The sequence below is a fragment of the Panthera onca genome, chromosome E1 (assembly GCF_046562875.1).
Source record: "Panthera onca isolate mPanOnc1 chromosome E1, mPanOnc1 haplotype 2, whole genome shotgun sequence".
NCBI lineage: Eukaryota > Metazoa > Chordata > Mammalia > Carnivora > Felidae > Panthera > Panthera onca.
The window spans coordinates 59,078,360-59,094,364 of NC_138352.1; the positions used below are offsets into that span (position 1 = coordinate 59,078,360).

The 16,005-nt window shown below is 50.2% G+C and overlaps 1 protein-coding gene across 1 annotated transcript; it reads left to right on the top strand.

Annotated features, from left to right (window-relative positions):
- The first annotated feature begins 89 nt into the window (after positions 1-89).
- ASB16 (ankyrin repeat and SOCS box containing 16) lies at positions 90-8,964 on the top strand. The gene is made up of 5 exons (XM_078437085.2): positions 90-875; positions 2,659-2,926; positions 5,443-5,935; positions 6,326-6,439; positions 6,886-8,964. The coding sequence occupies exons 1-5, from the start codon at positions 575-577 to the stop codon at positions 7,069-7,071; spliced, it is 1,362 nt and encodes a 453-aa protein (XP_078293211.2). The 5' UTR covers positions 90-574; the 3' UTR covers positions 7,072-8,964.
- The last annotated feature ends 7,041 nt before the right edge of the window (positions 8,965-16,005 follow it).

Sequence of the window (16,005 nt, forward strand, 5' to 3'; positions counted from 1 at the left end):
TAAACATCAAAAAAAAAGAAGATGAACGTAAAGGTAATGTAATTACTTGCAAAGCCCTGTGCATATGTGTGCAGAGTTATCCCTACCACGGCAGACGCTGGAAGACCTGGCTGCATCCTGTCTCCACCTGCCCGTATCTCCTGGGCTGGGCTCCGCCCTCCAGCCAATAGCTGAGAGGCAGGAGCACTCAGGCTCTTCCTCCCTATCCTCCCCGTCTCCCAGATTGACTGTTTCACTCCCCTCGGCCCTTGCCAACCCAAGATGCTCTCTCCAGAGAAGTAGGGGATGCTGACCATGAAGTTCCGTCCCGGATGGCCTCAGCTGAGGGCTACTGCCCCATTGGGAGGCTGTCAGCCGGGGCAGGCGTTGGCCCAACACCTTCTCTGCACCAGGATCACGACTCTGGGCAAACGGTGTTTACTAAACCAGCGAAGGACCTATTTATAGCCTCAGCTGCTCTTCTTGCTGGGTCACGAGTGAGGGGCAGGGTGGCTGCTCAGAGCGAGGGAGGCAGTCGGCCGAGGGAACCGGGCTGTGCCCAGCTGCCACTGCCCAGACCCCTGGGCCCCTCCGCATGGCAGAGGAGACCTTCCCCTTCACCTCCTCCACGCTGCGCGCGCTCCGCCTGCAGCGGGAGTGGCTGGAGTGGGAGGACCGGCGGCGGGCTGCGGCCCAGCAGTGCCGAAGCCAAAGGTGCCCGCCCAGCACCCGGGCCCGACTCACCAGGCCACGCCGCTGCTGCCGAGACCCGGCCGTGCACAATGCTCTGTTCTCCGGTGACCTGCCACAGGTCCAAGCCCTGTTCCAAGATGAAGACGCTGCCAACATGATTGTGGAGACTGTGAGCAACCAGCTGGCCTGGTCAGCTGAACAGGGTAGGGAGCACCCAGTGGGGCAGAAGATGAGGGAGGGTAAGGGGGTGGGGGTGGGGGTGGGGAAGAGGACAGCCTTGGCCCCGCCGCCTCCCTCCCGACCACAGCCTTGACCATTCCTTCCTACAGCCCATTCTAGCTCCCTCCTAAGCAGAGATGAAGCGTAGTTAGTGGTTTGTATGTCTTTTCAGAGTTAAAGTTATATTAACATATCAATTACATGGGAACAGTTATTCTAATGCAATTTTTTCTCTGAATACATATATATATACACACACACACACACACACACACATATTTAAGGTTTTTTTTTAAGTTTTTTTATTTTGAGAGAGAGAGAGAGAGAGTCATGTAAACACGATCGCAAGCAGGGGAGGGGCAGAGAGAGAGGGAAGGAGAGAATCCCAAGCAGGTGACGCAGGGTTCAATCTCACAAACGTGGGATCATGACCTGAGCCGAAAGCAGGAGTTGGACGCTTAACCGACTGAGCCACCCAAGCACGCCTAAGATTTTATTTTTAAGGATTTCTGCTCAGGTCATGATCTCATGGTTTGTGAGTTTGAGCCCCGTGTCTGGCTTTGTGCTGACAGTGCTGAGCCTGCTTGGGATTCTCCATCTCCCCCTCTCTCTGCCCCCCCATCCCCGTGCATGCGCGCACATGCACCCACTCACTCTCTCTCTCTCTCTCTCTCTAAAATGAATAAACACTTTAAGATTTTTTAAATAAAATAAGTAAGATTTTATTTTTAAGTGATCTGTACACCCTATGTGGGGCTCAAACTCACAACCCCAAGATCAAGAGTCACGCACTTCACTAACTGAGCCAGCCAGGCGCCTCCACATAATATTTTAAATAGATGCATAAATTATATTGTATGAGTGTGCCATGATTTATATAACCAGCCCCCAAATAGACTGGGTAGATAGGGTTCCCTTTTTAGAAAATTATTTTAAATAGCAATATGATGAACATCTTTGTGTACTTGCCAGAGAATTTCCTTAGGTGCTATTCTGACCCGTGGGTTTGTCCATGTAAACCAAATACCTCAATTGAGATCGCCCTGCTCTTAAGACCGACAGAGATTGCCTCAAATCCCACACATGGATCTGGGGGCTCAAAATCCTCGGAGAGCTTATGTTCTCACAGTCACTGCCAGCGTCAGGCTCCTGCTTGCCCTTAACTGTTAGAGATGTGACCCGACCCAGGGTATCCTGGTCTCATCCTGCAGCATATCTATCCCCAAATGGAAGTCGGCCTTAATTTCAATCCTAATAAAAAACAAAGCATGCTTTACCCCAAATTTGGCAAACCCAGGAATCTCCTTCACCGTAATGCAAACAACTTACAGTTGGATATTAGGCATCTGCGTCCTAAGCCCTTGGGGGTGCCTGGTTGGCTCAGTCGGTTGAGCATGTCTGACTCTTGATTTCAGCTCAGGTCATGATCTCACCTAGGATCAAGCGTCGAGTCAGGTTCCACACTGAGCGTAGAGCCTGCTTGGGATTCTCTCTGTCTCTGTCTCTCCCTCTTTCTCTCTGCCCCCTTCCCCCACTCTCGTGTGTGTGCTCTCTCTCTCTCTCTCAAATAAAAATTTAAAAATTTAAGTAAAATAAAATAAAAGGCTGTCCCAATTTATATTGAGTGAGCCCCTCTCCATAGGTACAGCTCTGCACAGCGTTCGTGCTCAGCCAAGGGTGCAGAGGGAAGGCCAGGGTCAATTGCATGCCACAACCTGCCCTGTGGATATCACATACCCCGCCCCCAACACTGCCTCCTCTCCCCAGGGTTCTGGGTGCTGACGCCTAAGACGAAGCAGACGGCACCCCTCACCATCACTGCTGCCCGAGGCTACACTGACTGTGCCCGCCACCTGATCCGGCAGGGAGCTGAGCTGGACGCCCGGGTCGGAGGCCGGGCAGCCTTGCATGAGGCCTGTGCCCGGGCCCAGTCTGACTGTGTGCAGCTGCTGCTGACCTTCGGTGCCAAGGCCAACGTGTTGTCCGAGGAGGGCACGACCCCCTTGCACCTCTGCACAGTCCCTGAGTCCTTGCAGTAGGTGCCCAGGGGAGGGGTGTGTGTGTGTGTGTGTGTGTGTGTGTGTGTCCAGCTCACATAGCCGGAAGAAGGGGAAACACCTCACATACACATGTCCTCACAACAACCTGGGAGACAGGTGTCATCCTATGGGTGAGAAAACTGAGGCTCAAAAAGTTTTAGTAACTTGTCCATCATGTGAGCTAAGCCCAGGGGGCAGAAGCCTTGTTGCTTTTTTGGAAAACCTATCCCAACCACAGTCTCTTAGCCTCTATGCATCCTCTGTAGCCAAATTCCTACCTGTTTTAAGGCAAGCATCAAGAAAGATGTAGCCCAGTGTTTCCCAACCTTAGTACAAGCCCTGGCCACACACACACCTCCTCCTCCCAAATTTTAAGATCGACAAGTTTTTCCAGGGGTCGAGGGTTGTGCCAAATGGGTGAAGGGGAGGGGGAGATACAGGTCTCCAGTTACGGAATGGATAAGGCAGGGGAATAAAAGGCACAGCATAAGGAACATTGTTATAGCGATGTAACAGGACAGACGGTAGCTACACTTGTGAACATAGAATAATGTATAAACTTGTCAAATCACTAAGTTGTACACTTGAAATTAATGTAACATTGTGTGTCAACTATACTAAAAAAAAAAAAAAAAAAAAAAAAAAAAACTTAAAAAAAAAAGATTAACAGGGTTTTGGCCCCCCCTACATGACAGTATTCGTACTTTTCCAAATCAGGTCCCCAGCCAGGGCTGGCAGTGGTAGGGAGTCAAGGGCTTCTGGGAGACACTCCGCAGCCCACATGCTGGGGACCTCTCCCCAGCTGGATCTAGATCAGCGATGGACCCAAGTGATTCTAAGTTTCCATTCCTTTCTTGAATTCTTACCAGCACACGGTGCACTTTCCAACCGACTTTATCCTTTTAAGTGAAACTTACCGAAACCCTCCTGAGTGAGCTCTCCAGTGTTATTTATTTATTTTTCATTAAAATTTTTTTTAATCTTTATTCATTTTTTTTTTGAGAGACAGAGCGCGAGCGGGGGAGGGGCAGAGAGAGAGAGGGAGACCCAGAATCCAAAGCAGGCTCCAGGCTCCGAGCTGTCAGCACAGAGCCCAACGTGGGGCTCCAATGCCCCAACCACGAGATCATGACCTGAGCCGAAGTCAGATGCTTTACCAACACTGAGCCACTCAGGCACCCCTCTTCAGTGTTACTTAAGTGTAGTATTTAAATTTTTTTTTTCAACGTTTTTTATTTATTTTTGGGACAGAGAGAGACAGAGCATGAACGGGGGAGGGGCAGAGAGAGAGGGAGACACAGAATCGGAAACAGGCTCCAGGCTCCGAGCCATCAGCCCAGAGCCTGACGCGGGGCTCGAACTCACGGACCGCGAGATCGTGACCTGGCTGAAGTCGGACGCTCAACTGACTGCGCCACCCAGGTGCCCCTTAAGTGTAGTATTTAGAGACAAAAATTAGCCCATGATTAGAACTGACCGAGGAAATAAAGTTTACGGATGACTGGGCTGCTACTCCATTCTTGGCCACGGAGCATGGAGCCTCCTGCATCTGTGAACTGAGGGGGGTGGTGCTGGAATACTGGCCATTTGGGGGAGGGACACTGACACCTGGTCATCAGGGTTTTGCTGGGGATGCCGGATCTGCTCCTGGGCTTCCGGTGGCTCCCATTCTGGCTTTTTAATTATAAATTACTGTTAGTTTAATTGCATCATTAATGGAGTTTGTTTCGTGTTTGTTTTACCCCGTGGTGGTTAATGATCTATGTTTGCCTCAACAGCGTTCTGGCCTATAATTTTTCCAGGGACTGGAAGACCGTGAAACATGTGCTCCCTAAAATCTGGGTTTTGTTGCTTTCTCTAGGGGAAAGGGGAGCGGGTGGGTCTTCAGGTGCCTTCCTCTGCTTGAGTGGATATCACTGGTCCAGAAGGGTGGTCTTCCAGGTTGGAGGCATGAAGAAAATATTAGGACTTCTATTTCTTTTTCTTTCCGTCTCATACTCTAATTTTCTATGCGTAACATTCATCACGGACACAGTAGTGGGTTTTCAAAACATTTTGTGCTATCAAAATGTTAGGAGACCACTGGCAAGGGGATCAGAACCAGGCCCGGGGGGGGGGGGGCGGCGGGCGGGGTCCCAATCCGCTTGGGGAGTCAGGTTTCAGAAACAAAAATTAGCCCATGATTAGAATTTACCGAGGAAATAGATTCTGGGAGGAACTGTCTGAAGCAGTGAGTACTAATTCTGACGCTGCCTCTAACTTGCTGTGGGTCCTTGGCCGTGCTGAGCCCTTTCTTGGCTGAGGTTTTATCTGAAACCTGGAGATGTTCCTGGTGACGATAGGCCTTGAAGCTCTGCCGTCTGTCCTGGGGCTTCTGTGAGTCTGATGGTGCACACCACGCTCGCTTCCAGCCTCTAGGCGAGCGGGATGGGAAGCAAGGGGGAAGGGGATGACCGCAGGCCAGGCCTTGGTCCCTCAGCATTGGCCTCTGGGCCTTGCGCCTTGCCCCCAGGTGCGCCAAGCTGCTGCTGGAAGCGGGCGCGACTGTGAACCTGGCGGCGCAGGACAGCGCGATGACACCCCTGCACGTGGCGGCGGCTCGCGGCCTGGAGGAGCACGTGGCCCTCTACCTGGAGCACGGCGCCAACGTGCACCTGCGCACCAGCCAGGGCGAGACGGCCCTGAACGCGGCGTGCGCGGGGGCCGAGGGCCCAGGCAGCTGCCGACGTCACCAGGCGGCAGCGCGCCGGCTCCTGGCGGCCGGGGCAGATGCCCGCGCCGCCGGGCGCAAGCGCCACACGCCGCTGCACAACGCCTGTGCCAATGGCTGCGGGGGCCTGGCCGAGCTGCTGCTGCGCCACGGGGCCTGCGCTGGAGTGCCCAACGGGGCGGGCCACACGCCCATGGACTGCGCGCTGCAGGCCGTCCAGGACGCCCCCAACTGGGAGCCCGAGGTCCTCTTCTCAGCGCTGCTTGACTACGGGGCCGAGCCTGTGCGCCCTGAGGTGTGCAGGGAGGGCCTGTGCAAGGAGGCCCGAGTTGGGTGGGGAGCTCACAGCTGGAATCCCCCCCCCCCCCCCCGCCCCCGGGAAGAGGGGGACCGAGAGACTGAGAGCCCGGCTCTGTGGTCGTCTGTCCCCACCTTGGAAAGGACCACTGAGGGCTATAGGGGAGCGTGTCTAAGGAGAAGAGAGCTCCCAAGGAGACTGGTTGGGGCCAACAGGTTGCAGCCCACTTGAAGGTGGGGTAAACCGAGGCATGGGAAAGAGTGGGGAGAGACTCAGACTCTAGCCTCCCAAATTTGGGTGTGAATGGGGCTTCGGCTTCGGCTGGGCTTGGGTCTGCCCTTGGCTGGGAGAGCCATGGTGACCCTAAGACCCTCTTTTGATTCCTAGATGCTGAAACACTGTGCCAACTTCCCTCGGGCCCTGGAAGTCCTGCTTAATGCCTACCCTTATGTCCCATCCTGTGATACCTGGGTGGAGGCAGTGCTCCCAGAGCTGTGGCAGGTAAGCATGTCCACCCCAGGGGCACAGCTCCTTCCTGGGCTCTGGGGGAGATGGAGAGGAAGGATGAGCCCCAGGCCTTATCCGTCCGGGATGGGCTTCCCAGGGCCCCCCTCCCCCTGGCACCTCAGAACAACCTCTAATCCCACACACCTCTCCTGCCTCTGTCACTTGTGCCAGCATGGGCATTTATCATCGGGCTGTGTTGGCATCTTTGGAGTTGGGCATGGGTGCAGTCATGGCTGAGACCCTGCCCTACAGCGCGGCCCCATCTCCCGTGACCCCTGCCGAGCCTCTGGGCTCTGAATCTGAGTCTTTCAAGATGCACCAAACACCTGGGGCGGGGGGTGCATGTTGCAAATGCCCCCGGGGCCCCCAGCTCTAGGTCATCCTGAGAGGTCAGAGTCAAGGGTACTGGGCCATCTGATCCCGTTCCACTCCTGGCCTAGGAGCACGAAGCCTTCTACACCTCGGCCCTGTGCATGGTGAACCAGCCCAGGCGGTTGCAGCACCTGGCCCGGCTGGCTGTGCGGGCCCAGTTGGGTGGCCGCTGCCGCCAGGCCGTCGCCAGCCTCCCACTGCCCCCGGTCCTCAGGGACTACCTGATGCTGCGTGCTGAGGGGCGTATCCAGTGAGCCCCACGCCAGCTCATCCCTCCGGCGGCTTCCCGAGCTGCTTGCTGACCTCCAACCCCACCCGGGCTTCCGCTGTCCGATGGGAAGATCTGCACACTCCGCCTTCACCCACCTCCATCTCCTTTGCTTACGTGGATGCCCCCCCCATCCACCCGGCCCCCGGGTGAGGAGGGGGGGATCCTTGTTGTTCCCCCCATCCCCTGCCACCCGTGTACTTGTCTGGCCTCATCAAGAGTCACAGACTGCCTGTACCTGCACTGCCTCTGCCCGAACTGCCTTTGTTGCTTGAAGGGAAGACCTCGCTGCCTGGTCTTGAGACCCATACCCGGCAAGGATGCCGGAACTCCCTTTGGGAATCACAACTCTGATCATGCCCTTCAGCGGCTCCTCACTACCTGCAGGCTAAAATCCAAATTCAGTAAGATTGATACATCTTCCACCGCTGCCTCCGCCAAGCTCTCGGGTCCTCTGACCCTCCCCCCCTTCTCCCTCTGAGGTTCCTGTGACCCAGCCTTAGCAAACTTAGCAGCTGGTTGCTGGATAAGAGCCACCCTGCTTCACTTCCAGGCACCTGTATGCGCTGTTCCCTCTCCCTGGTGTACCCTTCCCGCATTTTTTTGGTCTGGTCGAAGCTGAGGACAAAGTAGCACTATCAGCCCAATAGCACGATCTCCTCAGAGCCCTCTTTGGATTGCACTTTTAAAAATAAGAGCCTGTGTCTGCATCGGCTTGGCTGAGACCGGGACTGCATTCCTGGAACAGGCATTTCAGCAAATGGTTGTTGAGGAAGGAATAAATGCGTGATGCCTGGGACCTGTTTACGGTCGTGCCCCCCTGTGCCCCCACCGGTGATGCATGGTGTCTTAAACAATGGTCACTACACTTGTGGTCTCTAAGGGCCTGTGACAGGAGGACAAGCCAGCAGCTGTCCCCCTTCTCACTTCCTCCTCCGACCCCAGAGTCTAAAGTACCATCATTCATCTTTAAGAGGAACCTTTTGAGCCAAAGCAGTTTTTATGAATGCAAATAAATGACTTGTGCCCAGAATCAAAGCGTGGATGTGTGAGGTTGAAATGTGGCTGAGATATGGGGCACCTGGGTGGCTCAGTCGGTTGAGCGTCCGACTTCGGCTCAGGTCATGGTCTCACGGCTCAAGGGTTCGAGGGTTCGAGGCTTTGAGCCCCACATCGGGCTCTGTGCTGACAGCGCGGAGCCTGGAGCCTGCTGCAGATTCTGTCTCCTTCTCTCTCTGCCCCTTCCCTGCTCACGCTCTGTCTCTCAAAAGTAAACATTAAAAAATTAAAAAAAGAAATGTGGCTGAGGTCCCCCTCACTCCATTTCTTTCACCCCACCTTTGTGCTCTTCCGTGGTTCCCAAGTTTTCTGCACGGAGCACCTGTTACTCCTGTGATAGGAAAAAGGGTATAAGAACAACAGAAGGCCCCTGCCAGACCCTGAGCCTGTCGTACCCACCGCAGGAGAGTCCTTTTGCTGAGGGACCTGGGCTGTCCCCTGCCATTACTACCTGGAGTCACACGGTAGAGATGGGTCAGGAGTCCTGGGGGCCGCCTCCTGCTGCTGTCGCCCGGCCCGCACTCCTCCGTGGAGAGTTGCATCTGAGGATCTTCCCTTCCCCCAACACAAGGACGGTTTTGTACCTTGGCATGCAGAGAGGCAACCTCTCCTTTCTGGAAGAAAGTTTTGCTTTAATTTCGCAGTCCCAAAGAGAAGAAAGGGAAATCCTCTCTAGTCCTGGGCCCAAGCCGGGAGCCTCGATCTCAGGGAAGGATGCTGAGGGGTCCACCCCTTAACAGTAGGCAGACCCCAGTGAGCTCTGCCTTTTCTGTTCTTACAGCCATGACAAAATACCCACTTAATAAAACCCCCAAAGAGATATGAGATTATGTATGTTATTTGGGGGTAGGAGAAGATCTTCCAGGGTGAAAGCATACAAGATTAATAGATTGGATACAGAAAAAAAAATTTTATTTGGTTATAAAACCAGCAGATCATAAGCACAAGTAAACGACAAAATAATGGGGGGGGGCCCGGGTGGCTCAATCGGTTGAGCGTCTGACTCTTGATTTCGGCTCAGGTCGTGATCTCACAGTTCATGTGTTCGAGCCCCCACTGGTAGCATGGAGCCTGCTTGGGAGTCTCTCTCTTCCTCTCTCTCTGCCCCTCCCCCCTCAAAATAAATAAACTTTTTAAAAAAAGACAAAATATTGGGGGGAAATCTGCAACTAAAAGATTTCACTTCCTTCATCTGTGAGGATAGGAACAGTATCTGGGTTTTTTGTTTGTTTTTAATGTTTATTTATTTTTGAGAGAGAGACAGAGCGGGGGAAGGGCAGAGAGAGAGAGACAGACAGTATCCAAAGCTCTGAGCTGTCAGCACAGAGCCCGACGTGGGGCCCGAACCCACAAACTTCGAGATCATGACCTGAGCCAAAGTTGGACGATTAACTGACTAAGCCCCCGGGCGCCCCAGGAACAGCATCTGGTTTATTCACCACTGGTGACTGGGTGCCTGTGCAGGGCTTTGCGGAGAGTGGACCCTCCGATATCTGTCGAATCCATGAATGGTGATGCTCAACCTCGCCAGCAATCAGGAAAATGCAAACTGAAACAATAATAAGATATTATTCACCCACCAGGTTGAGGGAATTAATTGGTAAAGACTGATAACACACAGTGCCCAGGAAGATGGAACTTTTTGCTCATCCTGTTGGTGGGAAGGGAAATTGCCTTTTTGGTGGGCGATTTAGCAGCACCCTTAAACACTGCTCCCCAGTTACACAAAAGGCTGGCACACATGGGAACGTTCGCCCCAGCACTGCCTGCAAGGAGGACACAACGAAGAGGGAAATAGTGAACAAATCCATACTCTGGCGTACGACGCGGCCCTTACAAAGGGTAGTGCCTCCAGCAGGAAAGAACTGGGGAGGACTTCCACGTGACCAGCACAAGGTATTACCTTGGAAAGATTTTCAAGGCCGTTGTTGAAGAGAAAAAAATAGGTTGGAATGCGATACGTCCAGCAAACAAACAAAACCAGACCCCACGATCGCAGATGAAGAGAGAAAGGCCCAGAGGCAGGTGCCCAAAAATTCTCCTCTGGGAGGGGAGAAGGACTGTGACGGTGGGGCATTTCACGGTCTGTATTTAAGGGGCGCCTGGGTGGCTCAGTCGGTTAAGCGTCCCACTTCCGCTCAGGTCATGATCTCGTGGTTTGTGGGTTCGGGCCCCACATCGGGCTCTGTGCTGACAGCTCAGAGCCTGGAGCCTGCTTTGGATTCTGTGTCTCCCTCTCTCTCTGACCCTTCCCCACTCATGCTCTGTCTCTCTCTGTCTCAAAAATAAACATTAAACAACAACAACAACAACAACAATACACATTTATTATCTTATGGTTCCTATGGGTTAGAAGTCCAGACATGGACTTCTATTCATTCTCTCTATTCTATTCTCTTCTATTCTCTCTCTCAAAAATAAACATTAAAAAGGAAAGAAAAAATACATGGTCCATATTTTAAATTTTTTAAAAAAATTCAATCCCACCATGTGTTTGTTGTTGTTGTTGTTGAAGTAGGCTCCATGCCTAGTGTGGGGCTTGAACTCACAACCCTGAGATCAAGAGTCTCATGCTGTATGACTGAGCCAGCCAGGCACCCTGCCACTATGTGGGTTTTTTTTTTTTAAGTTTTTTTTTTTCATATTTGAATTTTTTACAAACAAGTAAAAAATCCATGGATTCTTGTGAAATTAAAAGTTTTTTAAGGGAAGAAAACACAAAAGGCCTAAACAATTAATTTACAAAGTGATTGAAGAAATAACGAAAAATGGAAAACTCTCTAGTAAGCCAATGAAGGAAATCAAAGGAACAGACACGCCTCTCTCTATCAGATTGGCAAACATGGATGAATGACACAGAGTGCTTGGGGAAGGAGCAGTTTTAGTAAAACAGACTTACTGTACACATTCCAATCCAGGTGCCCCGGAAAGCCCCTTTCAAAACACTCTTAACTGTTTCTTGTCCTTTTCTCTCCACATCCATAAAATGCATCCTTTGCTAGACTCAACCTCCCCGGTTTCTTTTTTCTCTTTAAAAAAATTTTTTTCTTAATGTTTATTTATTTTTGAGACAGAGAGAGACAGAACATGAACGGGGGAGGGTCAGAGCGAGAGAGGGAGACACAGAATCTGAAACAGGCTCCAGGCTCTGAGCTGTCAGCACAGAGCCCGACGCGGGGCTTGAACTCACGAACCGCAAGATCATGACCTGAGCCGAAGTCGGATACTTAACCAACTGAGCCACCCAGGCGCCCCTCTTTTTTCTCTTTAAAAAAATGTTTAGGGGCACTTAGGTGGCTCGGTGGGTTAAGCGTCTGACTTCAGCTCAGGTCATGATCTCGTTGTTTGAGAGTTCGAGCCCCGCATCGGGCTCTACTGTCAGCGCAGAGCCTGCTTCAGATCTTCTGTTCCCTTCTCTCTCTGCCCCTCCCCTACTTGGTCTCTCCCCTCCCCTCTCAAAAATAAATAAACATAAAAAATGTCTACTTCTGGGGGCGCCTGGGTGGCTCAGTCGGTTAAGCATCCATGTTGGGCTCTCAGGGCTCTGCACAAGGAGCACAGAGCCTACTCGAGATTCTCTCTCTTTCCTTCTTTCTCTGCCCCTCCCCTGCTTGCTCTCTCTCTCTCTCTCTCTCTCAAATATAAATAATCTTTAAAAATTTTTTTGTATTCTTGAAGTATGGTTGACATACAATGTTACATTAGTTTCGCATATACAACATAGTGATTCTACAATTCTGTACATTATGCCCAACCTCCACTTTTATCAACCCTTCATCCCAGCAGCTGAGCATTCCAAGTCTACCTCACCCCTAGCCAATCCTTCTTCCTTTTCTGTTCCATCCATTTTCTTCCCTGCCACGGCCGTCTTAGGACTTCACCTTTGGCCAGCAGAGAAGAGAACTCTCTCAAATTCCCCATCTCTTCCCTCCAGCTTCTCCGAATCCAACCATCATTCATTGAATATATCTTGACCAAGTAACTCCTGTAGGCAGGCACCGGAATCGATTGGGGGGATAGTGGAGTAAAAATAAATAAATAAATAAATAAATAAATAAATAAATAAATAAATAAGACACGAAAATAAATAAGTAAATAAGACACGAAAACCGCAGCTCCTCCCTTTAAGGAATTTGGTAAAACCAAAAAATTAAAAATGACAATACAGTATGATAAGCGTCCTGGCAGCAGTCGGTCCATGCAGCTTACGAAACCCGAGAGTGTTTGTGCCTAGTCCCCAGATGGATTAGTCAGATAGCTGGGGCAGTCAAAAAGCCGGATTTCCAGCCTCCTATGCAGGGCAGCCCTGGCCACTGGCTCCGCCCTCCTGGGCTTCAGAGGTCACTGCTCAGTCAAGTATTCCCTTCTCAGATAGCCTTGATTTTCACTTCCCCCTTTCCCTCTGCTCTCTCCTCCTTGTAGGATCTTGTATCAGGATTCTCAGAACCTCCCCCCATTAATCCCCGTTCTCTCTAGCCTCCACCCTGTTTTGGGGGAAGGAAACAGTAGTGGGTGCCACTCACGCTGCTACAGGAATGGAAATAGGTACAACCTGCTAGAGGGCATGTATCAAAAACCTTGATAATGTGAACACCCTTCGATCCAGCAATTCCATTTTTAGGAATTTATCCTAGGGAAAAAATCATGGATGTGTACAAAAATCTGTCATCAAAGACACACAAAAATTTTTATTGAGACTCGGTTAAGCGTCCAACTTTGGCCCAGGTCATGATCTCATGGCTTGTGGATTCAAGCCCTGCGTTGGTCTCTGTGCTGACAGCTCGGAGCCTGGAGCCTGCTTCGGATTCTCTGTCTCTGTCTCTGTCTCTGTCTGCCCTCCCCCGCTCATGCTCTCTCTCTCTCTCTCTCAAAAACAAATAAACATTAAAAAAAGATTACGGTGCAACATGGAAGATAATACTGTTGAACAGCTATTTAAAGCTACGCTATGATGCTATAAAAATATTCAGTGACATAGGAGACGCTTCATGGTATACAATTAATGAAAAAAGGAAGGGACCAAATACTGACAATAAGATCACACTGACAGAGAGATAGAGAGAGAGAGAGAGAAAGAGAGAGACAGCTCGAGCACAGGCACTGGATGACTTCAGCTATAGCACAAATGGCCTCATTATTTATTCTCTGTGAGCCTCAGTTCCCAAACCTATAAAATGTGTATAATAAGAGCTACTTGATTGGGCTCCATAAGATAATGTATATGAAGTACTTAGCACAGTACCTGGCACATAATAAACTCTCAAAAGCGCTAATAGTGGGTCAGCTCATTGGCTTATTCGTTCCCTCAAGTATTTATTGAGAGCCCTTGAACTTGCTACTCTCTCTGTTTGGAACTTTGCTTGATAAATCTCTATTCACTCTTCAAAACTCCGTGTAGCTATATTATGATGCCCTGCCCCCTCCAGCATTCTTCAAAATAAAAACACTAAATTTTAACCCCCCAAAATACACATATGCAGGCATTAAAACAATACCTTACCTTTCAGGGGCACCTGGGTGGCTCAGCCGGTTAAGTGACCGACTTCTGCTCAGGTCATGATCTCACGGTTCATGCGTTCGAGCCCTGTGACAGGCTCTGGGATGACCGCTCAGAAACTGGAGACTGCTTATGATCCTGTGTCTCCCTCTCTCTCTTTTTGCCCCTCCCCCACTCGTGCTCTCCCTGTCTTTCAAAAATAAATAAACATAAAAAAAAAAAACCCTTGCTGGGGCCCTGGGTGGCTCCTTCGGTTAAGCGTCCGACTTCGGCTTAGGTCACGATCTAGCGGTTTGTGGGTTCGAGCCCTGCGTCGGGCTCTGTGCTGACAGCTCGGAGCCTGGAGCCTGCTTCGGATTCTGTGTCTCCTTCTCTCTCTGCCCCTCCGCAACTTGTGCTCTGTCTCTCTATGTCTCTCAAAAAATAAATAAATGTAAAAAAAAAATTTTTTTTAAATACCTTGCATTTCACAAATATACTGTTGATCAAAAGAAGCCAGACAAAAGAATTGAAAGCAGGGACTCAAATAGATAACTCGTACATCAATGTGCGAAGCAGCACTATTCACAATAGCCACAAGGTGGAAACAACACAAATGTCCATTAACAGATTAACGGATGAAGAAAATGTGCTATAAAAAAAAAAAAAAAATTAAAAAAAAAAAAAAAAGAAAATGTGCTATATACATACGATGAAATATTATTCAGCCTGAAAAAGGAATGACATTTTGGTAGAGTCTACAACATGGATGAGCCCTGAAAACATGGTTAAGTGAAATAAGCCGGATACAAAAAAGACAAATATTGTACGATTCCACTTATATGAGATACCTGGAATAGGAAAATTCACAGGAAGTATAATAGAGGTGGGAAGGAGGCATGGGTATAGGAAATGGATAGTGGTGATGTGTGCATGACATTATGAATGTCCTTAATGCCACTGACTTAGCCACTTAAAATGGTTACAGTGGGGGCGCCTGGCTGGCTCAGGTGGTAAAGCATGTGACTCTTGATCTTGATCGCGGTCATGAGTTTGAGCCTCAGGTTGGGTGTAGAGATTACTTACATAAATAAAACAGGGGCACCTAGGTGGCTCAGTCAGTTGAGCATCCGACTCTTGGTTGCAGCTCAGGTCATGATCCCAGGGTTGTGGGATTGAGCCCCGCATCAGGCTCCATGCTGAGTGTGGAGCCTGCTTAAGATTCTCTCTCCTTCTGCTCCTCTCCCTCACTTGCGCATGCTCTCTCTCTAAAACATAAATCAACCAGTAAGTAAATAAATCAATTATATGGTCACAACGGTAAATTTATGTGTATTTCACAATAAGACTTGGGGGAAAAAAGCTAGATGGTTTGATTCCATTTACACAAAGTACAAAACCAGAGAAAACTAATCTATGGTGACAGAAGTCAGTGGCTGGAAAAGGACATGAAGAGGGGTTATGGGGTCACTTGCTATGTTTTTATCTGAGTGTGGGTTCCACTGGTATTCAATTGGTGAAAACCACCAGCTCTTCACTTATAAGTTTACCCCTGTCTGCCTTTTTTATACTTCATTCAATAGTTCACCAGAAAATGACAAAAATCCTAACATGTCTTTTGGGAAAAAAAATTTTTTTTTAATTTTTTTTTTTTTAACGTTTATTTATTTTTGAGACAGAGAGAGACAGAGCATGAACGGGGGAGGGGCAGAGAGAGAGGGAGACAGAATGGGAAGCAGGCTCCAGGCTCTGAGCCATCAGCCCAGAGCCCGACGCGGAGCTCGAACTCACGGACCGCGAGATCGTGACCCGGGCTGAAGTCGGACGCTTAACCGACTGAGCCACCCAGGCGCCCCCCCAAAAAAAAATTTTTTTTAAATAATCTCTATGTCCAATGTGGGGCTCAAACTCACACCCCCAACTGAGCCAGCCAGGCACCCCTAAAAGAATTTTATTTTTGAGAGAGAGAGAGAGAGGCGCAGAGTGTGAGCAAGGGAGGGGCAGAGTGAGAGGGAGACAGAATTCGAAGCAGGCTCCAGGCTCTGAGTCGTCAGCGCAGAGCCGGATGAGGGGTTAGAACTCACGGACTGCGAGATCATGACCTGAGCCGAAGTTCGACGCCCAACGGACTGAGGCACCCAGGCGCCCCATGAAAGAATTTTAATTGCAAAAATCCGGATAAGTTCTTGGGAGATGAACCTTTTTCCCCCTGTCTTTTTCTGTGCTCCTTTTCTTGCGCCTTAAGCCTGCGCTGAATCTGTGCCTTCTTTGAAATGCTTTCTCGCCTTATTCACCAAGGTCCCACGCTACCTGGGGCCACATTCTTGGAGCAGCCGGCCGGTGACTAAATTGCCTCCTGTCTGTCTCTGGACTAGCCTGAGTTGA